Source organism: Amphibalanus amphitrite, unplaced genomic scaffold (genome assembly GCF_019059575.1).
Source record: "Amphibalanus amphitrite isolate SeventyFive unplaced genomic scaffold, NRLGWU_Aamphi_draft 000067F_arrow, whole genome shotgun sequence".
Classification (NCBI taxonomy): Eukaryota; Metazoa; Arthropoda; class Thecostraca; order Balanomorpha; family Balanidae; genus Amphibalanus; species Amphibalanus amphitrite.
Genome location: NW_024881563.1, coordinates 983935 through 1008826, shown reverse-complemented (window position 1 = coordinate 1008826; position 24892 = coordinate 983935). Strand labels below are relative to the sequence as shown.

The window sequence follows — 24892 nt, the reverse complement described above, 5'->3', positions numbered from 1 at the left end:
TGTCCCACCCAGTAGAGCTAGAGCGCTAAAAATGGCACCAATCGACTTGCCAGCATCTAATCTTACTTTCCCAACACTCATTTGACCTCTCAAGGTCATGCGATGACCTGAGGTCATTTGTGGGCTATGTCGAAAATACATTTGCACAGCAGTTTTCGAGTAGAGGAATTGACCAAATTTCAAATCAAAGCACATCATCAGGTAGCCCATAGGCCGTAGTAACTTTCCTTAAAAACCGCTTTTCGATATGTGACCTCGTTTGACCTCGGCAGGTCAAAATGTGCAAATAAACGACACTCAATACGTCGCAGCCCGGATTCAGCCCAGATTCGGGACATCTCCGATCAAGCTGAAAATCGCACACAATGTAGGTACTGACATGCCCAATCCACAGTCCGAGTCATTCGGTGGCACTCCCTGCCGTTTGACCTACAGAGGTCATCAAAGGTCTCGTGACCCAAATTTGCACAGCAGATTGTGGCCCACCCAGTAGAGCTAGAGCGCTAAAAAAGGCACCAATCGACTCGCCAGCATCTCATCCTACTTTCCCAACACTCATTTGACCTCTCAAGGTCATGCAATGATCTAAGGTCATTTGTGGGCTATGTCGAAAATACACTTGCACAGCAGTTGTCGAGTAGAGGAATTCACCGAATTCCAAATCAAAGCACATCATCCCATAGGCCGTAATAACTTTCCCTAAAAACCGCTTTTCGATATGTGACCCCGTTTGACCTCGGCAGGTCAAAATGTGCAAATAAACAACACTCCATACGTCGCAGCCCGGATTCAGCCCAGATTCGGGACATCTCCGATTAAGCTGAAAATCGCACACAATGTAGGTCCTGACATGCCCAATCCACAGTCCGAGTCATTCGGTGGCATTCCCAGCCGTTTGACCTACAGAGGTCAGCACAAGTGACGTGGCCAAAATTTGCACAGCAGATTGTGGCCCACCCAGCAGAGCTAGAGCGCAAAAAATGGCACCAAACGACTCGCCAGCATCTAATCTTACTTTCCCAACACTCATTTGACCTCTCAAGGTCATGCGATGACCTAAGGTCATTTGTGGGCTATGTCGAAAATACACTTGCACAGCAGTTTTCGAGTAGAGGAATTGACTAAATTCCAAATCAAAGCACATCATCGGGTAGCCCATAGGCCGTAGTAACTTTCCTTAAAAACCGCTTCTCTATATGTGACCCTGTTTGACCTCGGTAATCAAAATGTGCAAATAAACGACACTCCATAACGTCGCAGCCCGGATTCAGCCCAGATTCGGGACATCTCCGATCGAGCTGAAAATCGCAAACAATGTAGGTCCTGACATGCTTAATCCACAGTCCGAGTCATTCGGTGGCACTCCCAGCCGTTTGACCTGCAGAGGTCAGCAAAGGTCACGTGGCCAAAATTTGCACAGCAGTTTGTGGCCCACCCAGTAGAGGTAGAGCGCAGAAAATGGCATCAAACGACTCGCCAGCATCTAATCTTACTTTCCTAACACTCATTTGACCTCTCAAGGTCATGCGATGACCTAAGGTCATTTGTGGGCTATGTCGAAAATACACTTGCATAGCAGTTTTCGAGTAGAGGAATTGACCGAATTCCAAATCAAAGCACATCATCGGGTAGCCCATAGGCCGTAGTAACTTTCCTTAAAAACACTTTTCGATATGTGACCCCGTTTGACCTCGGTAGGTCAAAATGTGCAAATAAACGACACTCCATAGTCCATACGTCGCAGCCCGAATTCAGCCCAGATTCGGAACATCTCCGATCAAGCTGAAAATCGCACAAAATGTAGGTCCTGACATGCCCAATCCACAGTCCGAGTCATTCGGTGGCAGTCCCAGCCGTTTGACCTACAGAGGTCAGCACAAGCCACGTGGCCAAAATTTGCACAGCAGATTGTGACCCACCCAGTAGAGCTAGAGCGCGAAAAATGGCACCAAACGACTCGCCAGCATCTAATCTTACTTTCAAACACTCATTTGACCTCTCAGGGTCATGCGATGACCTAAGGTCATTTGTGGGCTATGTCGAAAATACACATGCACAGCAGTTTTCGAGTAGAGGAATTGACCAAATTCCAAATCAAAGCACATAGGCCGTAGTAACTTTCCTTAAAAACCGCTTCTCGATATGTGACCCTGTTTGACCTCGGTAGGTCAAAATGTGCAAATAAACGACACTCCATAGTCCATACGTCGCAGCCCGGATTCAGCCCAGATTCGGGACATCTCCGATCAAGCTGAAAATCGCACACAATGTAGGTCCTGACATGCCCAATCCACAGTCCGAGTCATTCGGTGGCACTCCCAGCCGTTTGACCTACAGAGGTCAGCAAAGGTCACGTGGCCCAAAATCTGGGCTGAATCCGGGCTGCGACGTATGGAGAGTCGTTTCTTTGCACATTTTGACCTACTGAGGTCAAACGGGGTCACATGGGGCGTTCCACGACAAATCGACAAGTGCCCTGCACCCTCATATTTTATTTTTTGCTTAAAATTGGTCTAATGGGTTGTGATGGGCGGGGAAGCCAGCTGTGGCAAGGATTTTTTTCTTCGAACAACGGTTTCCGAGATATAGCCTCGGGCAATTCTTGTAGTTCGCGCTGCAGCCCTATGTTTGGCGGCCTATAACTCAGGAACTATTAGTTTTTTAGGATAAAACTTCACATGGTTCAACTCACAATCAACCAATAAACATTTTGGCTATCTCGGATTTTCAATTTCTGAAAATTTTGATCACGTGACCTTTTGTCCTATTTTTCGAAGAGTGACCTTGATATTTTCCCCACTGAAAGTTGCAATTTTGTCTGATGACGATCCTTATCAATTGTCATTCATATGCGATAATAAAAATAGTGGTTATCGCCCTGCGTTGACCTCAGGTCAGGTCATTTTTATGACCTGTCCATTATTACGAGCGGGAGCGACAGCAAGATCTCGAGAATAAAGCAAGATAGCGACAAGCGGTAAACGGTAAAGGGTACACACGCATAAGGTCTATAATTTTTACTGAGGTCATTTTCAGGTCAGGTCAAAGATGACGTCACAGGAGCTAAAAGGAAGTCGAAATAGCGGCACTATACATATATATGAAGTTTTTCTCGAATAACTTTCAAGGTATCCCAGCTAGGAACAAACTAATAGCACCATCGTGATCCCCTCGTCGATCCGCATCGAAACATATGTATGTTGACCTCGAAAGGTCGAAAGGTCAAAAGTTGACCTTAGGTCACGTGATCTAAGGTCAACTTTTGACCTTTCGACCTTTCGAGGTCAACATACATATGTTTCGATGCGGATCGACGAGAGGATCACGATGGTGCTATTAGTTTGTTCCTAGCTGGGATACCTTGAAAGTTATTCGAGAAAAACTTCATATATATGCATAGTGCCGCTATTTTGACTTCCTTTTAGCTCCTGTGACGTCATCTTTGACCTGACCTGAAAATGACCTCAGTAAAAATTATAGACCTTATCCGTGTGTACCCTTTACCGTTTACCGCTTGTCGCTATCTTCCTTTATTCTCGAGATCTCGCTGTCGCTCCCGCTCGTAATAATGGACAGGTCATAAAAATGACCTGACCTGAGGTCAACGCAGGGCGATAACCACTTTTTTATTATCGCATATGAATGACAATCGATAAGGCTTTAATCTTCATCAGACAAAATTGCAACTTTTAGTGGGGAAAATATCAAGGTCACTCTTCGAAAAATAGGACAAAAGGTCACGTGATCAAAATTTTCAAAAATTGAAAATCCGAGATAGCCAAAATGTTTGTTGGTTGATTGTGAGTTGAACCATATAAAGTTTTTATCGTAAAAAACCAATAGTTTCTGAGTTATAGGCCGCCAAACATAGGGCTGCAGCGCGAACTCCAGGAATTGCCCGAGGCTATATCTCGGAAGCCGTTGTTCGAAGAAAAAAATCCTTGCCACAGCTGGCTTCCCCGCCCATCACAACCCCTTACACCAGTTTTCAACGAAGAATAAAATATGAGGGTGCTAATTTAATTTTCTATTTGTCGATTTGTCGTGGAACGCCCCACATATCGAAAAGCGGTTTTTAAGGAAAGTTACTACGGCCTATGTGCTACCCGATGATTTGCTTTGATTTGGAAATCGGTCATTCCCTCTACTCGAAAACTGCTGTGCAAGTGTATTTTCGACATAGCCCACAAACGACCTTAGGTCATCGAATGACCTTGGGAGGTCAAATCAGTAGTGAGAAAGTAAGATTAGATGCTGGCGAGTCGATTGGTGCCATTTTTAGCGCTCTAGCTCTACTGGGTGGGCCACAATCTGCTGTGCAATTTTGGGCCACGTGACCTTTGCTGACCTCTGTAGGTCAAACAGCTGGGACTGCCACCGAATGACTCGTACAGTGGATTGGGCATGTCAGGACCTACAATGTGTGCGATTTTCAGCTTGATCGGAGATGTCCCGAATCTGGGCTGAATCCGGGCTGCAACGTATGGAGCATCGTTTATTTGCACATTTTGACCTTTTGAGCTCAAACGGGGTCACATATCGAGAAGCAGTTTTTAAGGAAAGTTACTACGGCCTATGGGCTACCCGATGATGTGCTTTGATTTGGAAATCAGTCATTCCGTCTACTCGAAAACTGCTGTGCAAGTGTATATTCGACATAGCCCACAAATGACCTTAGGTCATAGCATGACCTTGAGAGGTCAAATGAGTGTTGGGAAAGTAAGATTAGATGCTGGCGAGTCGATTGGTGCAATTTTTAGCGCTTTAGCTCTACTGGGTGGGCCACAATCTGCTGTGCAAATTGAGGCCACGTGACCTTTGCTGACCTCTGTAGGTCAAACGGCTGGGAGTGCCACCGAATGACGCGAACTGTGGATTTGGCATGCCAGGACCTACAATGTAACCTACATGACCTACAATAGCCCACAAATGACCTTAGGTCATCGCATGACCTTGAGAGGTCAAATGAGTGTAGGGAAAGTAAGATTAGATGCTGGCGAGTCGTTTGGTGTCATTTTTAGCGCTCTAGCTCTACTGGGTGGGCCACAATCTGCTGTGCAAATTTGGGCCACGTGACCTTTGCTGACCTCTGTAGGTCAAACGGCTGGGAGTGTCGCCGAATGACTTGGACTGTGGATTGGGCATGTTATGGCCTACATTGTGTGCGAGTTTCAGCTTGATCGGAGGTGTCCCGAATCTGGGCTTAATCCGGGCTGAATCTGTGCTGAATATGGGCGGTCTTGATCAACATGCAAGGTTATTGGAAGATATCGACGAATCCCGCCAAAAATGGCCATTTTTTAAATCTAGTCCGAACCTTCTGATTGGAAGGATTCACAAGGACAGAGCCCCCGCTAAGCGAAGCTTGTTGCGATGACCCTGCCCTCTACCCTCCGATCGCGTAATTCCGGTTTTATGGCAGAATTCAGAGTCCAAAGTTTAACGTGCGCACAAAGCCGCGCACGGCCGGTCCCCTCATTGACTTCGCTTGGCTACGGCCTGCCACCAACCGCAACCATTCCTGTCAGGAGCCCCATAAACGTCTAGCGCCCGTCGCGCTTCGAACCCGGACTGTTGTAACCGGGAACGCGTACTCCCACCACGCAGTCCAACGCTCTACCGACTGAGCTACGGGACCAGCATGTAATTAATGGTTTGGAACATTTATATCTTTAGAATAATGTTTCATCATGCAAAATGATTACGGAGCGAGCGAAGCGAGCGTAGTCTTTCCTTAGATTAACGGAAATTTCTGAGTATGAGCGGCCGGCCGGTCACGCTTTTGCGAGGCTTATATCTCAGCAACCACTTGACCGATTTACATGCGGTAATTTTTGTAGGGTAGCTTCATTCCTTCTACCAAGTATTGCACTATTCCCGATGCATGTGGGTGACCCCTTATGCACGTGCCACGTGCAAAACCAAGAGGTGTCACTTTTGTAATTGTTGCAATATCTCGGTAACTACTGGGCCGATTGCGCTGAGAGTTGGCATGTAGGTAGGCACCCACTAGGCAATGCATATCCATGTGCCAGAGTTGGGGTGCTGCTGCACGTGCGCACGTGCAGGGGTCGTTTCCAGATCTCGAGAACGGCTGAACCGATTGCGCTCAAATTTGGTACACGGTTACGGAGCAGTTAGTAGGGTGCCGTGCACAAGTCAGTTGGGACCCATTTTGCACGTGCGCACGTGCAGGGTGCCGCTTCCAGATCTCGAGAACGGCTGGGCCGATTGTGCTCAAATTTGGCACATCGCTAGAGACCGGTTAGTAAGGTGCCGTGCACAAGTCAGTTGGAGGTACCCCCTCGCAATTTCGCACGTGCAAGGCCCACCCTCTCGCTCGCTCCGTTAGTCGCCACAAAAGGCGTTATACTGGTGAGTGAATCTTGAAGAAAATTGAATGCTCTTTCCAACTGTACGATTTTCGCTGTAGTGATGATGAAATACCTAGCCTTTGCTCATACCTAATCAAAAGATGACGAAAAACAATATATATAAATATATATATATATATATATATATATATATATATATATATATATATATATATATATATATATATATATATATATATATATATATATATATATATATATATATATATATATATATATATATATATATATGTCTCATTAAAAATGACCGCATTTCGACTGTTCACTAGCTTCTTTTGTACCCTTTCCAGTGCTCGTAGAAGAACAAGTATAGAACAAGGATTGCTTCCTGAGTATATATATATATATATATATATATATATATATATATATATATATATATATATATATATATATATATATATATATATATATATATATATATATATATATATATATATATATATATATATATATATATATATATATATATGTGTTACAGGCAAAGTGAAAACTCGGGCATTTTGCAAAATGCCTAGGCAATTTGCAAAATGCCTGACCGGCCAGGCATTTTGCAAAATGCCCAGGCAGTTTGCAAACTGCCTGACCCACCAGGCATTTTGCAAACTGCCTGAAATATTTTCCCAGGCATTTTGCAAAATGCCTGACATCAAACTCGCACTACCGACGATGTATAGGTAAGCATCATTTGTAAGTGCCGCTTACAAAAGTTAATCGCTGTCAATGCGCACCAAGTGAAGGGACACTGCGTTCTCCGGGTAGCGCCGCCGAGTTCAGGTCACTGAGCCCCAGCGGCCGTCGGGTGCCGAGCACCGGGCGTGGTTTCGTGGGTAAACATGCGCTCGGTACAATGATTGTACTGTTTCTAAGAGCTCTTGGTGTCTTTTTAAAAATACTATGGGTGGATATTGATCAGAAAAGAACACTCTTCCAATTTACGAAAATTTGATTGTTACACGTTTATATTATCAATCGTCTCTGCCGGAACAGTTGCCCACCAGGACAGAATACTGAACATCACAGCTTTTATACACACGGCTACAACTCCGTATATACGAAAGGTACGGAGACGGTGGCTCAAGTCCATTCAGCGGTGTCTCCATCTCGACAGAATTGACGCAAGACGTAGGTATACCTACAGAGTGTCACGAACTTGATGCGTGGTTGGCGCAGTCTTGTCCCTCCATGCCCCTCCTGAGTGCTGAACTGGATGTAATTTTAACGGGTCCGGCACCAGGGCATCTGGACCAGGGCACTCGGCATCTAAATCGGCCATCCCCCGGTATCTGAAGATTTTACCCTGAAGCTGAAGCCGCTCAACCCCAGGCTGCAACCCTGACTTACCGTCATCCATAAGTGATGCAGCTGGATTTCGACAAACCCACCAAATTTGAACCATTCAGGACTAAAAATTCAGACTTTTCAATGATGAGGCCGTGAGGCGATATTAGCCGTTTTCACGACGGCCATCTGGTACACGTTTGATTCACATCTGGTGCAGATTACGTGCAGATTTGGTCAAATTAGGTGCAATCGCCGGGTAGCCCGTCGTGAAAACGGCTAATAGAGCTCTTCTTAGTCACTAACCGTCCCGACAATCAGTTCTGGGCCAACAGCAGCTCAGAGGCGCTGCACCGTCGAGACGGTGAAGCACCCACTGGGCACTGGGGATTCTCGTTTGGGACATGATGGGCTACAGAGGCCTATTTGAGCTTCATCAGGTGCCGCGGGGACAGACCATGTGGCCGCTGATAACTTGTCAGCGAGGTGCTGAGAACACTGACGCAACTACGATGCAATACATTTCGGAACACAAGTACAACATCCCGCAACAATTTCGTGACACCCTGTATTCGTGACCGTGGAATGTGTCACATGTGCCCACAACACATGCGAAATGTGTTGTGGGCACAGTCACAGTGGAACGTTTATGATCAACGCCTGCAGTCAACGAAAACGGTGGAATATATGGAAACTCAGGCATTTTGCAAAATGCCTGGCGGGTCAGGCATTTTGTAAAATGCCTAGGCAGTTTGCAAAATGCCTGGTGGGTCAGGCATTTTGCAAATTGCCTAGGCGTTTTGCAAAATGCCCGAGTTTTCACTTTGCCTGTAACATATATAATATATATATATATATATATATATATATATATATATATATATATATATATATATATATATATATATATATATATATATATATATATATATATATATATATATATATATATATATATGTTACAGGCAAAGTGAAAACTCGGGCATTTTGCAAAATGCCTGACTGGCTAGGCATTTTGCAAAATGCCCAGGCAATTTGTAAAATGCCTGATCGGCTAGGCATTTTGCAAAATGCCTAGGCAGTTTGCAAACTGCCTGGCCCACCAGGCATTTTGCAAACTGCCTGAAATTATTTTCTCAGGCAGTTTGCAAAATGCCTGACATCGAACTCACACCAGCGACGATGCGTAAGCATCATTGTAAGTGCCGCCAACAGGGGTTAATCACAAGCGATACGCACCAAATGGGAGGACACACAGTGAGACATTCTCCGGGTAGCGCTGCTGAGTTCAAGGTCACTGAGCCCCAGGCAGCGCGAGCGGCCCGGCCGCCGCGCCGGCTACCGGCCGCCCGGCGCGGTTTTATTGGTAAACACGGTTATGTTTCTAAGAGCCTTGATGACTCTGGAAATACTTTGTGTGGATATTGATCAGAAAAGAATGTTCTTTCGATGTATGGTAGCTTGGTTGGCGAGCCACACGTCTACATTATTAATGCATTGTGACTGTGTAAAGATGAACATGCCCGTTGCATGTAAAACTTGTAATTTCTAAGGCCTAAGCGTCTTTTTATTACAAAGGTGTGCACGTGGGTCGTGGATGACCAAATACTTGCTTTTCTGGAAAAGCGGAAAAGCCACATGTTCTTGTTGTCTATGGAATGTATCTCATCTCATTCCAATGCATTGCCATTGTTTTTTAAATGCTGTTTTTCCTGAAATGTACAAAAAATGGCTGATTTCTCAAGATATAGACTATTTCTTTCCACGTGACACGTGATTAACCCGCGCGGGGCTGGGGTCTCCAGCCGAACGCGCGGGGCTGGGGGGGGGGGGTAAATTTTACCCCCCTGTTATCTCCCGAACTAATGGTCCGATTTAGAAAATTCAAACGCCAATCGAAAGATCTCATCACGAACAACTAAAAACATGTACTTAATTTTAAGTTTGAGGTCAAGGTCAAGGTCAGGTCAAGGGTACAAATTGCAAGTTCCTACAGTATCGGCCTTGCACCGTAGTTGCCGAAGAATGGAGTCATGGACTGAGACTGATCGCCCAAAACGTGTTCTTAGGCTACCAAGACAATATTCGTTGCATACAATATCATTCAGAGGTCAAGGTCAAGGTCAGGTCAGGTCAGGTCACCAAAAACAAAATATAGAAAAGGGCATGTGCGACACATGTTTTATGGGTCATTTTACTCATATAATTTAATAGGCACACTCAATAAGTGATATGGACCAACTCTGGATGAATTTCAGGTCGAGGTCAGGTCAAGGTCAGGTCAAGTGAGGTCAAATTTTGAAGTTGGTTGTTAAGGCCTAAAAAGGTGTCTATCTGATGCAGTTTTTCACGGCAAATCGAATGGTGCTATTTTTGTTTCCGTACGAGGTCTAGAACTTCCAAAAAATCATTTTTTTCAGAAATTTTGTGTGTCGTGACGTCATAAAATTTTGAATAACTCCCACATTTTTGAACCGATTCTTCTAAAAATTGGTATGTAGGTGCACATAGACCACTTCTCTGACATATATTCCGGTATTTCAGATACACTCAAAATTTTGGATTTTATTATTGTTTTCCCAAAAAAGTCAGTTTTTTGAAAAAATTTGGGCCAAAATCCAAAATTTTCAAAAAACCGAGATAGCCATTTGATAGACAAAGTAGAATTACGTATAACCTTTTTGTTACGTCTCGATTCCTTTAAAAATGAAGATGTTAGCGGCGTTTGAACTTTTGCCGTTTTTGAGGCGAAAATGGCGAACATGACGTCACTAAAACGTCAATTTCTCAAAAAATTCCGACGGATTTCGCTCAAATTTTCAGGGAACGTGTCAAATTGATGTAAGAAAAGGTACTAAAAGTTTGGCGGCGCTGCGCGCCGCCGTTTTTGAGATATTGTAAAAATTCGCGAGGGGGGTAAAATTTACCCCCCAGCCCCGCGCGGGTTAACAAAAATGTTTATTGGATACGCTTGTCTCTGTTCTACCGATCGCTGGCAACCCCGTGTCGCTGCGGCCCTCTCTTGCCGTGATGTAAATAAGCACGGGAAGCGAAGAATGTCGGGTCAATATTCGACCGGTCGCCGCGTTTTTCCGCGCCCATGATTCTCTGTGCCATGCTCCGCGCCCCATCGCAGCATCCCTACACACGAACGGCTACAACTCCGTATACGAAAATTATAGGAAGACGTTGGCTCAATCTACACCATCAGTAGTGGTTCCATCTCGACGGAAGTGGCGCAAGACGTGGGTATATTCGTAAATATTGAATGTGTTTGGGGCTCAGGCACATGGGAGCGACATGGTCAACGCCTGTGGTAAACAAAAACGGTAAAATAAATCAATCACAACTCAGGCATTTTGCAAAATGCCTGACCCGCCAGGCATTTTGTAAACTGCCTAGGCAGTTTGCAAAATGCCTGGTGGGTCAGGCAGTTTGCAAACTGCCTAGGCATTTCGCAAAATGCCTGGCGGTCAGGCATTTTGCAAATTGCCTGGGCATTTTGCAAAATGCCTAGCCGGTCAGGCATTTTGCAAAATGCCCGAGTTTTCACTTTGCCTGTAACATATATATATATATATATATATATATATATATATATATATATATATATATATATATATATATATATATATATATATATATATATATTTAGGTATATATATGTTGCAGGCACTTTAGAAAATCAGTCATATTTTACAAAAAGACGGCTGTTTGAAAAATGACTGAACGCAACCAGGCTTTTTCAAAATGGCTAGCCATTTTACAAAATGACTAGGCATTTTGCAAAATGCCTGACCAGCATGGAACGTAGATCCCACTACAGATACTATGGCCAACAGTTTTTGGACGTCTTCCTATACCCTATAGGTACGTGTTCAGCCTGTAGCTGATCGATTTGTGGGGGTAGTGGTAGGAGTAGGGATAGGGGTAGGGGTAGTGGTAGGGGTAGGGGTAGTGGTAGGGGTAGGGGTAGTGGTAGGGGTAGGGGTAATGGTAGGTGTAGGGGTAGTGGTAGGGGTAGTGGTGGAGGCAAAAGTAGAAGTGTGGCCCGGGTTGATCCCATCAGATAGGAGGTGACCTATTTGATCTGGCCTGATCCAATGTGTCCGTGACTGACCCCCTTGACCCGTCTTGCCCCGTATCACTCCAATTTCACCCAAGAAAGCCCTCAGAACAGTTTTTCTTTTTAAAAAAATCTTTTCACATTTCCGTCCATATCTCTGCTTCTAGACGACACATCGACGTAAATCAAATACCATTCGAAAACAAATTGGCTGGTGCCGCAATTTTTTTTTCCTACCACGCAGCAAAGCAAGTGGCGCAGCCGCTTGTTAACCAACTATTTGGCGAGGATTTGATGGCTTTCGGAACGAGAATCTCAGACTATATAGATTAGTGGTGTCAATCGGTTACCAAAATTTCGGTATACCGATACCGAACCAATACCGATTCGGTATTCGGTATTATATACCAAAAGCATTTGGTATTTTGTCGGTATTATGAAAATTAACTACTACCATAAAAGATTTGAAACATTTTTGATAAACCTTCTGAACTCAAAATTTGATTTGCTAAATGGCATTGGATAAAGAAAAATGGCAATCATGACACATTTCTCCCAAATGCATGATGTCCTAACAAATGGGCAAACACGTTAGCAGTAATATAAAACACATAAGTCTACCAATATTAAATGGCAGCTTGTCAGTGCTAGCAAATTCCAATACCATGAGGATAATTATCTTACAAAGAAAGCTAATGTGCAAGACAAAAACATGCATTAATGTTTAACTTACTGTATGCTGGAAAACATATTTTAACTATCTTACTCAAAATTTCCAAAGCATTTATCAGCAACAAATTTGACTTCGTTTTGAGGAGTCTGTGATTGATCTTGACCCTGTCTTGCTCTACATTTCACTGCCATGCAAGTACATTATCCAAAACCCTGTTTTATACAGCACTAGCTTCACCATTATCATCTAATATTAAGGGCAGCATTTATCACTTCATCACCCCACAAATCCTCAACTTCCCCCAACTTCAAAAAGCCTCTGCTAAATGACTGAGCTGGACTGAGCGATCCTGTGGATAATTTATTTTCTTTAATTAGTGTTCACTTCCCTGCTCTCCTCAACAGATATAGATCGCTAGCAATGTAATCAAAAGCATTCATAAAATATGATTGGTTCTTGGCTTTATTCGCACACAGCAGTTTCAAAACTGAATACATTTAATCTAAGAACATTTTAATGTCGCAGCTGCGCCAAGTACTGATGTAACACAATAACTAATTGAAAATGATTGAAAAACTTTGTTCTTCATTTTTCAGCAATAGCAGCCTTCAATCTTTCTTGAAATAATTTAAAGATTCCAAAAATAAATACATAGAATTTTTGACTTTGGCAACTGCTGAGTGTATGACCACGTGATGATTGATGTATAAATACACCCCCGGCGGAAGCCTGGGCAAACTGAAAAAAAAAAGAATTTTTGACTTAAGTTTTCTAAAGCAAAAAAGAAAAAAAAACTTTCTTCTATACAGCTCTGTGCCATGCAAATTGCAAATGGCCGCCGCCATTGTGCCATTGCCATTGTGTAAGAGATGACGACGCGTGACATGTGTCATGTGTCAATGCTTCCGTAAAATTACTGACATTTTACTTAGTTTTCATCGCGATATCATTACAGTGGTGTCTGCTATCTATCAGTGTGCCTCGTAAGTAATTACTTAGCAAGTTTTGTTGTGTTAAACATTTGTTAATGAAGAAAAATTGGCTGCGTCAGTATCGTCACCATCGCTACTTGGGTTGAACTCTAGGGGTATCATGGATTTTGTTCACATTAATGGTATAGCCCATCATTGTCAAATGGGTCACCATTTTTGGATCATGATAACGCACTTAACCCTGCCTTGACCGGACTCGAATTGAATGACTTGAATTGAAACGCTTGATGGTTCGCCTTGAATGGTTCAGGCATGGCCTCAATATTGACTCAATATTTGTTAACTGACCCCAACATTTCTTTATTACGGAGCGAGCGAAGCGAGCGGAGTCTTACGTAGAATAACGGAAATTTCTGAGTATGAGCGGCCGGCCGGCCGGCCGGCCGTGGTCACGATTCTGCGACGCTTATATCTCAGCAGCCACTTGACCGATTTACATGCGGTAATTTTTGTAGGGTAGCTTCATTCCTTCTACCAAGTATTGGACTATTCCTGATGCATGTGGGTGACCCCTTATGCACGTGCCACGTGCAAAACGAAGAGGTGTCACTTTTGTAATTGTTGCAATATCTCGGTAACTACTGGGCCGATTGCGCTGAAAGTTGGCATGTAGGTAGGCACCCACTAGGCAATGCATATCCATGTGCCAGAGTTGGGGTGCTGCTGCACGTGCGCACGTGCAGGGGTCCATTCCAGATCTCGAGAACGGCTGGACCGATTGCGCTCAAATTTGGTACACGGTTACGGAGCAGTTAGTAGGGTGCCAAGCACAAGTCAGTTGGGACCCATTTTGCACGTGCGCACGTGCAGGGTGCCGCTTCCAGATCTCGAGAACGGCTGAGCCGATTGTGCTCAAATTTGGCACATCGCTAGAGACCGGTTAGTAGGGTGCCGTGCACAAGTCGTCAGTTGGAGGTACCCCCTCGCAATTTCGCACGTGCAAGGCCCACCCTCTCGCTCGCTCCGTTAATCGCCCCATAAGGCGTTATACTGGTAGTTACACAATGCAGTTATAAATGTGTTTTTCTTTCATCGCAAATAATTTAGAGATTCCCTGATTTTTTGTTGCCTTATTTTAAAGTATTACCTTTCAATGCTTATCATAATTATGTCTTGAGAAAGTTTGAAGCATTTTTTTATAATTTCCTGAATTCGGTATCTAGTCGGTATTTCCCCCTATTTCTGAAAATCGGTTCGGTTTTGGTATATTCTCAGTGGTTTTGGTCGGTATCGGTTTGGTATTGGTTTCCAAAATTTCTGAAATTGACATCACTAATATAGATAAACGGGTGACGAGTTACTGTTTCCGTTCGCAGCCTTGCAGCGCCCTGTAGTGTGCACGACCAACGTACGACACGGTGATCAGTCTAGATATCATTGTGATATAGTTGCCCACTCTACGCTATGCACGCTTTTGCCTAAGCTCCAAACATGCACCAGCCATTCGTGAAAAACAGGTCCCGATTTCTATATTACTATTTGAGGAGGGTGCGTCTGTCCGTTACCGAGGTCCCGACTTGGTGGTGCTTTGCGTGGACTACAGGCCAGACCGTTGCACCTAGCGCGGTGAAATTTGCACAACTTATAGATCAAGGATGCGCGACGTGCCTTTGAGGGGTCTGGGCTCGATCGGATTGATAGGGGGCGCGTGGCGCGTGCTCAAAAAGTGCAAATTCGCGTCATAGACTTTACATGTATAAATCGGCGTGCGAAATCGGGCGAAAACAGCCGAATTTGCCCGACACGGGTCCGGTCTCGGTGCCATATCTTGGTGACCAGGGGTCCGACCGGCACGGGGAAAACAGCATCGTGTAGATAATTGAATGGGCAGTTGAATGGTGTGCAATACAGAGGATAGCACGCGCCACGTGCACTGGGGAGGGCACTTTTATTTGGAAAATTGACGTTTTGGACGGATTTCGGAATTAATATTATTTTCAGGTGACCGTCAGACGGAGCGAGTTGAAACAACGCCTATTGGCAAGAGAAATGTACCGCCTCTCATGGAAAAATTGTTAAAAGCTGATTGATCCAAATAAAGGTGGTACAAATCACGGAAGAAAATGGTGTTTGTCAATTTTGTGCCACTTTATTTATCACACGGGTTTTGCTCCATGATCTGATATCTCTGGCAATTAAAAATTGGCACCGTTGGAAAGAGCATTCAATTCTGTTCAATATTCACTCTTCATTTTTGCGTGACGGGCAACAGTATTCTTAAAAATGTAAATGTTCCAAACCATTACATCGCCATTTTTAGCGAAATTCATCGATGGCCCTCAAAAGACTTCACGCCAGTTTTCGAATCATTCTTAAGTAGAACGCATGATAATAGGACACGGGCACCTCGATGCGATGGATCTTTTTTGTTTCACTACAAAATGTTTGGCCGTCAAAAAGCAATCGAACGAAATGGACACCAACCAAATCGACACAGACCAACCAAATACCCACGGGTCAAAAACAACCCTTCTTCGCGTTGCGGAGCACGCGGGTAACCCTAGTTGTCGGCTAATCTTGTAACTAACGTGTCCACTGCAGTGCATATGCCATGTGTCATTTCATAGCTACCCCAGTTGACTACAGGGTGTCTCAAAAGTTCGCTTACAGGTGCCAGCCATGCTTTTTTGTCAATAATTCTGAATCAACATGAATTTAACAGTCGAAATTTTGTATGGGCATTGGTAACAACCTTCCTCAAGCAGCTTCATTGTTTTCAAGCGCATTCGACCCTTCATGAGCACACAAAAAGGGTTCACCTCTGACCATGAATCAGGCATGAAAATGGAGGTCGCATACTCCGGTCGGCTGAGAAACTCTCTGTTTCACGAGTAATGGGAATGGTTAGGTCGGAAATGACACATGGCAAAGTGTCGGCGAGGATGAGTACAACATGATGGTCATCAAATAAAAACGGTGGCTAAAATTTTTGAAGGACAAAACCATGCGAGACTAACAGCGCTTTGAACGACCCTTGTACCGCAGCAGACTCGTGCTCCGGAAAGCAGCTGAAAATGCAGTCCTGACTATTGAAAACTGACTAGAAGCTAACAGACAGAGGTTACCCAGTTTCAAAAATTGCAGGTCATCATAAAATAAAGACAAAGTATCATTTAAAATTGTTTATAATATCTATAACGCTAAATTTTGAGGGAAAATAATGCGAAAATCGTCAATGCCGAGGACAAGTGACCCTCCAAAAGTGTCAATTAATGTAAAGTTTTATCTAACGAAGTTTCAAGAGGCAGATCTGGAGCAAATAGCTTTCTTTTACACACAAAATCCGGACAAAACCGCACGATGGACAGGTTTTGGCCGTTTACAAAGCAGAACCTCTCCTGAGGAAAACACTCCGGAACTCAGCGAAGGTCTTGGCATTGGGAATGATGAGCGTTCGGGATTTGCAAATTTTGCAATATGTGTCTAAGAAACAGATGGCCGACACATTCTGCTACGATATGCTGCGAAAAATTTGCCCCTGGCACTTCCCATTTGTTCAGGAATGGAGTTGTTTTGAAAAGGAAAATGGTGCTTGGGAGGTCGGCGCCAGTCATTCATGCAGGAGTTAGCGCCAGAGAAGACCTACAAAATACTCACGGATGGTGTCGATGCAAGCTATCGGCTTTCAGGGAGAAGCGGATGTTGCCGGGGAGCTCGTCAAACCTAAATCCGACGCAGAAACTGCGGGGGATTCCCCTACAAGAGCTTGAAAGCTGGTAACCTTTTATCAGCCTCCGGCAGCTGACGGAGTGACGAAAATCGGTATGGGCAAATATTTTTGGAGATACAGCAAAGGGTTTGGTTTCCAACCTTCCGAATCAGTTGTCAAAGCATGCATATTTGTCTAGTGTACACACGGACATCAAAACCTTAGATTTTTGGCCGGTTCTTATATGCTTCATTGACATGGGAAATGTGTAAGCGAACTTTTGAGACACCCTGTATATCGGACGATAAAAAGTGCAAATATTTTTCCCTATCTTATGCGTTTATTAAAAATGTCCTGGTAATTCTGGGACACCCTGTAGAGACCAAAAGCACCTACATGGTTGCTATTGCGCCGGTGACTCACCGACGATTTTGAGCTGGTCGGAGCAGCGCACCCGGATGACCTGCATCTTCTGTTGGGCCGGGCTGACGCTGGCCGCAGACAGCACGCCCTCCACCCGCGTCCACACGTGCAACACCGAGCCTGCCGGCGCGGGCCAACAAAATGTCACTAGTGTCTGTCATTTCCTCCAAAGCTGCTGTCGGCCTACTCTTTTTTCTCGGGGTGTTAACCCGGCAGGCGGTGGGCCTCCCGGCCACCTCGCGCGGTGGGGGGGGGGGGGGGCATTATTTGCCCCCCGTATCTCCGAAACTACTGGACGGATCCAGAAAATTCAAACGGCGTTCGATAGCCCTGTCAAATTTGTCGAAGGAAACCAAATTTCATTGACCTCGGGGTCACCGATGACGTCACAGGTCAGGTCAAAGATAAAATGTTTCACCGTTCACGGGTCTTCTAGGGAAAGCGCTATAACACCGAGGAAAACGCATTTTTTTCGAAAATCGGCGATCGGGCGTCAGTTATCTAGTACATATGTTGCTAGTAGAGGTCACTGGTCATACGTCAGGTCACAGGTCAGGTCACCAAGGGTCACCACATGAACCCAACTTTACTAAGGTTGTGCGATACATGTTTTATGGCCAATTTTTCATTTCCAACTCAATGGTGTTGGTTATGAGACCATCAGGTACAGTTTAGGTCACTTTCTGGTTGAGGTCAGGTCAAGGTCAGGTCAAAAAAGGTCAAATTTCAACGTTGATAGTTTTGCATAAAATGGGTATTGATTCGATGCATCCCGTCACGGGGAGTCTAATGGTGGTCTTTATTTTGCGCTACAAGGTCTAGAATTGCTAAAAATTGAGTTTGAAAATTTGACGTCATCAATTTTGAACAGTTTTTTTCGCTATAACTTGGCCAAAAAAGAGGTATCGATCTCAAATTTGGTATGTAGATAGAAAGCCGTAGGGACTATCACATATATTCCGTTTTTTTTCGAAACTCAAAAAAACTTTTTGGAGTTTTTTGGTTATTATATTCAAAAAATGTATTTTTTGATTTTTGGGGGTCAAAATCCAAAAATTTCAAAAATCCGAGATAAGAGTTTTGCAGCCCTTTTAATTCTACACCTTTTATGTCAAAACATTGCTCTGTATCTCTAAAGCTGTAGGCCTGACAGCTCTTCCCGCGAAACCTTTTTTGGGTCGAAAATGGCAGAAACGACGTCACTCTGACGTCATTAGTGGCCAACCTATCAAAGCCTTTGAAAATATTTTTGGTCACAATGTGCAATAGCTGTTCACGGGAGGGTCCTGAAAGTTTGGTGACGATCGGCGCAGCGGTTCTGGAGATAAATCGAAAAAACTAAAGGGGGGGGGCAAAAAATGCCCCCCACCGCCTGGAAGGTTAAGCTAACAGCGGATGGATAACGACAACTCAAGAAACTTAAGATTACCAAACGATATTTATTTTTAAATTACTTTTAAATACACAAAGCTTTCGGTCACATACGACCTTGATCACTGTGTTTCACAATGCTTCACAATTACACAAACTTCGCAAAAATGATACAAAAACCGTCTAAAATTCTTAATGTGAAGCGCATGAAAATTTTCTAGCCTACCGCCAGTTTTGCTGCCCAGGATGATAATGAAATGAACCCACTTCTCGAGTTGAACGTGTCCCGGGTGATTATATGAGTGGCTTCTAGCGTTTTTCGTATCTTCTTTTTTATATTTCTTTCTAATATTCTTCTTTTAGTCCAGTCTGGTAAATGATTGCATTTGTCTATATGAAGGACGATGACATTCGACTCTCTATGATATTTGACATCGCTTCGATGTTCTTTTAGGCGTACGTCAATGCCCCGTCCTGTTTCACCTACGTAACTTTTTTTCGCAACCTTTGCAAGGGATTTCGTTTACTACACTATTTTCTTCATTTTTTTTTATCTGATGACTTTGTTTTGGCTATTTCTTGTATCTTGATTCCTGTTTTCATTGCGACATGAATCTTCGTTTTCTCGAGTTCTCGCGAAATTATGTCAGCTTTGCTCGAATTCGGAATCGTTATATATCTTTTCGTTTTCTTCTTCTTTGTGCTTGTTCTGACTTCTTTGTCGTGATCTCTGTTCGTGCGTTCGTCATTTCTTCTCTTAATTCGTATTGCTTTCTCTTTTTGTCGTATTAGGAATCTCTTAGGATATCTCAACTTCTCAAAAGTTTTGCAAATATGGTCAATCTCTTCTTGAAGATATTCCTTACTGCAAATTCTCAGTGCTGATGTCACAAATCGCAGACACAACGAACGTCAATGACAAGAAATTAGCAAGCTTCGATTTCAAGTCATTATTCACCAACGTTCCCGTTGACGACGCATTAGATGCCATACGAAAAGTAGTCGAATCACTGAACGAAGACGAACTTCCTCTCCCGAAGAACGACTATATGAAAATGGTAGAATTATGTATGAACTTCGGTTCTTTTTCTTACAACGGCGAAGAGTGCGTACAACGTAGCGGCCTAGCCATGGGATGGCCATTAAGTCCCATTGCGGCATGTCTTTTTATGGAAACTCTTGAAAAAGAACATTTCCTGAAAATTATCGGTGAGAACTCAATTTGGCTAAGATATGTGGATGATATCCTCGTCATCGTCCCAAGAGACACTAGCCTAACTGAAAAGCTCGAAGAAATGAACAAGATACATCCAAAGATACAGTTCCCCATTGAAAATGAAGAAGATGGACAGCTGACATTTTTGGACACCTGTATCGTGAGAACTCAGTCATGCTTTAAATTTAAGGTATACAGGAAACCAACAAACAAAGAAGACTATGTATATTTTTATTCGGCTCATAGTGAACGTACAAAAAGCGGCAATGTGATCGGTTTCTTTTTGAGAGCACTGAGAATATCCAGCAAGGAATATCTTCAAGAAGAGATTGACCATATTTACAAAACTTTTGAGAAGTTGAGATATCCTAAGGGATTCCTAATACGACAAAAAGAGAAAGCAATACGAATTAAGAGAAGAAATGACGAACGCACGAACAGAGATCACGACAAAGAAGTCAGAACAAGCACAAAGAAGAAGAAAACGAAAAGATATATAACGATTCCGAATTCGAGCAAAGCTGACATAATTTCGCGACAACTCGAGAAAACGAACATTCAGGTCGCAACGAAAACAGGAATCAAGATACAAGAAATAGCCAAAACAACGTCATCAGGTAAAAATACAAATGAAGAAAAGAGTGTAGCATACGAAATCCCTTGCAAAGGTTGCGAAAAAAGTTACGTAGGTGAAACAGGACGGGGCATTGACGTACGCCTAAAAGAACATTGAAGCGATGTCAAATATCATAGAGAGTCGAATGCCATCATCCTTCATATAGACAAATGCAATCATTTACCAGACTGGACTAAAACAAGAATATTAGAAAGAAATATAAAAAAGAAGATACGAAAAACGCTAGAAGCCACTCATATCACCCGGGACACATTCAACTCGAGAAGTGGGTTCATTTCATTATCATCCTGGGCAGCAAAACTGGCGGTAGGCTAGAAAATTTTCATGCGCTTCACATTAAGAATATTAGACGGTTTTTGTATCATTTTTGCGAAGATAGATACAGATACAGATATAGATGTATTCAAAAGAAATCCATACAATATGGCTTTTCATTCTTCTACGTCAGTTACAATGCGGACACAATGAGGACACATTTACACTAAACACACAAACCCATCATACGAGGTGTGGCTAAAAAGAAACCGGACTGCTCGTGCTGGCCATAAACTAGGGGACCCGAAGACTAGCGAGACACTTGGCATTAATCTTTAGCATATTGTCGTAATGTGTGCCAAACGGCATCTCGATATCGCAATTATTCTCCTTTCCACAGCTCTTTGTTTTATCGATGTTCGGCGGCCTTGTCATCGCCAGGCTTCTACAATGAACTTCGAAAAAAAAAGAGGGAACATCACGTTCCTTTCCAGACTGGAGAAAAGTCCAACAGAGACGCTGAATCTGTTCAAGGCTGTTAATGGGGAGCAAGTCATGTGTAACATGCAAGTGTTTGAATGGCATACGAGGGTCAGCACTGGTCGTGAGGATGTCGGTGATGACCCCAAGGTCTGGAGGTCCATCAACGTCCGCGCGCATGTCGAAGTCGAGAGTGGAGATGACATTGATCGTCTTTTTCGATCATAGGGGATTCGTTCACCGCCAGTTCGTGCTGGAGGTGTACCACAGTCGACCAGTCACTTCTACAAGGAAGACCTGGGACGCCTCATTTCACGAGTCAGGCGCACCAAGTGGAGTTTCTGGGAAGCCAAGAACTGGGTGCTCCATCACGACAACGCTCCCGCGCATTCTGCCATTAGCGTTCAGCAGTTCGTTGCCGAAAAGCAGGTCGCGGTGCTCAAGCACCCTCCTATTTGCCAAACCTCCCTCCCTGTGACTTTTGGCTGTTCCCTGAAATGAAAAACATCGTCAAGGAAACCCATTTTGAATCAGTCGAGGACATCCAGACCGGAGTGACCAGCGTCAGCGTCATCAATAAAACAAAGAGCTGTGGAAAGGAGAATAATAGCGATATCGAGGTGCTGTATGGCACACATCACGACAATATGATAAAGATTAATGTCCAGTGTCTCGCTAGTATTCGGGCCCCCTACTTTATGGTCAGCACGAGCAGTCCGGTTTCTTTTTAGCCACACCTCGTACATACACCAACTGATCACAGCGCGCCAGCCGATCCCACGAGCCGCCTGACAGTACGGCGGAACCCAGGCTCGCCGGGAACAGCCTGCACACTGTTCAGTAACCTCACTCCCCGAAAACACATTCTCCTCCTTCCAGCTTCGGTACGAATGTTGGGGCATGTGATTAGCCCCGACTGTCGTGTTGCATGGGCATGCCTTTGGTCCGCTCTCGGCCCAATGGTGTTGTACAGGTACTCAGGCTGTCCCGTCTCAATTATACGCGCTAGCGCACACACAGTGTGGTAGGCAGCAAGCTGCTCTGCGTTCAGCCAGCGGAGCTCCTGCAGCGCCCCGCTGACATGGTCAAAGCGTCGTTTGCCCGTCACGACGCGAACACAAAAGTATGGTATGCTTCATTAAGCTGGCAGAAATCGTTTTTTCTAATAAAGTTCGTTTGAAAATGAAAATTGTTAACATGGAAAGTCAATGGGAGCCTCTTTATTCCTCTATAACTTTTATCATTAGTAAGATATATATAGGTGAAAAGTTCATATAATATACAATTTTTGATGCTCTTTCCACTGATGCATAGAACGTCACTGCACGATGTGCCGTTTTTAAGAAAAGCTGTAAAAAATCAGGGTTCGACTGTGACTTGAACCCAACCACATTAGAGTATACGAACAGGTGACGGGGATACCTCCCGTGTGCGGATGCAACACTGATTATTGCTAAATATTAGCAGTGGGCCGCCATGGTGCTATTCTCGATGCGTATGGGTGACCCCTAATGCACGTGCCACGTGCAAAACGGAGAGAAGTCAGGGTTCAGCCGTGCTAACGCTCGAAGTACCCTCCCTTTCGCTCGGCAAACATGGCGGAGCGCCTTAAGGACTCTTGGGCTACGCGGGCACATGTTTCCAGCGGATTCTTTTCGATTCCGATGCATGTCTGGATCGAGTTCCTCAGCTGGTCCAGAGCTTGATAATTCTTTGCGTATACCACACTCTTGAGGAACCCCTACAGAAAAGAGTCAAGAGGCGATAGGTCTGGGGAGCGTGGCGGCCAGCTAACGTTGGCACGCTGGGATATGATCCGATCACCCATGCGCTCGTTGAGCCAGACCATCGTTGATCTCGGAAGTGTGTGGAGGAGCCCCGTCCTGCTGTAGCCATTGGACGCTGATGGTGTTCACACACTTTTTGCACACCTGTGGGAAGAGCTTTTTTGTTTTGAAGTGGGCCTTTAATTTCCGCTGTGTTTGCACCACGCACAGAGTTGGTTTGGAGGTAGGATTTTGCAACTTGAATCCTTTCCTCCTTGCTCAGTTGCCCCATTGTCCAAAATGAAAGATGTGGAGCATTAACTGCCATGAAAATAGCTTTAATAAAATACTAGAGGGACAGCAATACGCGCAGCGTAATAAATCAATTTTCATTCAAATCGGCCCAGTAGCGGCCGAGTTATTGCCAGAAAAAATTTGGCGACTCCTCTTGGCCGGCGGTGCTCTGCGCCGGTGTTCGTTACCAAAGGTCAATGACCTGCCGGCTCTGATTTCGCTCCGTTTTCCAAGCGAAGAAACTGAGCTTAAGGCACGTGCTCTCTAATCGCCGCCGGCCGCGGTCAAAAATGCCTCAAAGATGCACCCGCCGGCCGTCACGTGCGAACCACCGAAGCCACCCCCTCCGAAATTTAATACGACAAATGGTTGCACGCGCCCGACTCGGCGCGAAAATTTCACCCCCGCAACCCCCACCGTCGCCTCGCAACAGCCCGCCAAAGGAACTTATACGGCCTTGGCCAAAGGGAACTGACCAGAACTGACGCGTTACATACATAGGTAGGGTAGCCTGGGGCAAGACGCCCCAGATAATTTATTTTGCCATATAACTTTTGTCCCACATCACCTGGAAGGCCAAATTTGTGCTCAATGCGTTCTTTGGACATTTTACTTTTAATTGCACCCCTCAAATTCATTCACTTATGATCGAACTCCAAGCTAGGAAGCGATTTATGAAGTAACTGCAAATGGGGCATTTTGCCCCAACCCCAGGGCAAAACGCCCCACGGCCTGGGGCAAGTAGCCCCATACTTAAGATTAAAGGTTAAACATGGTAGTTGGCTAAATCTTATGTGAGAGGTCCGTTAGACCTCTGGAGGCACGGCACTGAACTTAGCACATTCCATCCTATCAGGTGTTCAGCTATGACACTATTGTATGAGCAGGTTTTTCACCTGCCTCATAAAGCCAAATAAAAAATTATTGCAATGCAAATGTTAACAAAATACTTCCTTTGCCATCCAGTTGCTGAGAAAAATACATATAAAGGCAAAGAAACTTACTGTTCGCCAGCTACCAAACATTAGAAAGTGGGTAGTCCGAACAACACATGAGGTAAAACGCCCCATGGGGCTTTTTGCCCCGCGACCTACTGGGGCGTTTTACCCCATCACGTAGTTCGGTCAGAGAACAACGCCTTGCGCTCCAGCAAGACATAATTTAACACGAACAAACCCGGCATTATAAACGTTAGACAATAGTTGTTCAAAATCGTTAACCTGATGTGGACCATAAAAGAACGCCATGATGCATAATCAGACAAAAAATCATAAAAATCACTCCAAAAACAGATTTTTGGCTATATCTCCCTAACGAGATATCACAATTTCTTTCCAGTCTGCTCATATAATGATCATATAGTGTACGTTTTATAGAAGAGAGGATGTTTCCCA

General features: G+C 44.3%; 1 protein-coding gene across 2 annotated transcripts in view; it reads right to left on the bottom strand.

The window, feature by feature from the left end:
* The window catches only part of LOC122378894 (protein strawberry notch homolog 1-like), a 550127-nt gene that overhangs the window by 3880 nt on the left and 521355 nt on the right, over positions 1–24892 (bottom strand). For both annotated transcript variants that reach the window (XR_006256101.1, XM_043360535.1), the window contains one exon: positions 17480–17599. Coding sequence is in view for 1 of the 2 variants with exons in the window: in XM_043360535.1 (XP_043216470.1) it covers positions 17480–17599 (120 nt within the window). In the remaining variant the exon portion in view is untranslated. The remainder of the gene's footprint in view (positions 1–17479; positions 17600–24892) is intronic.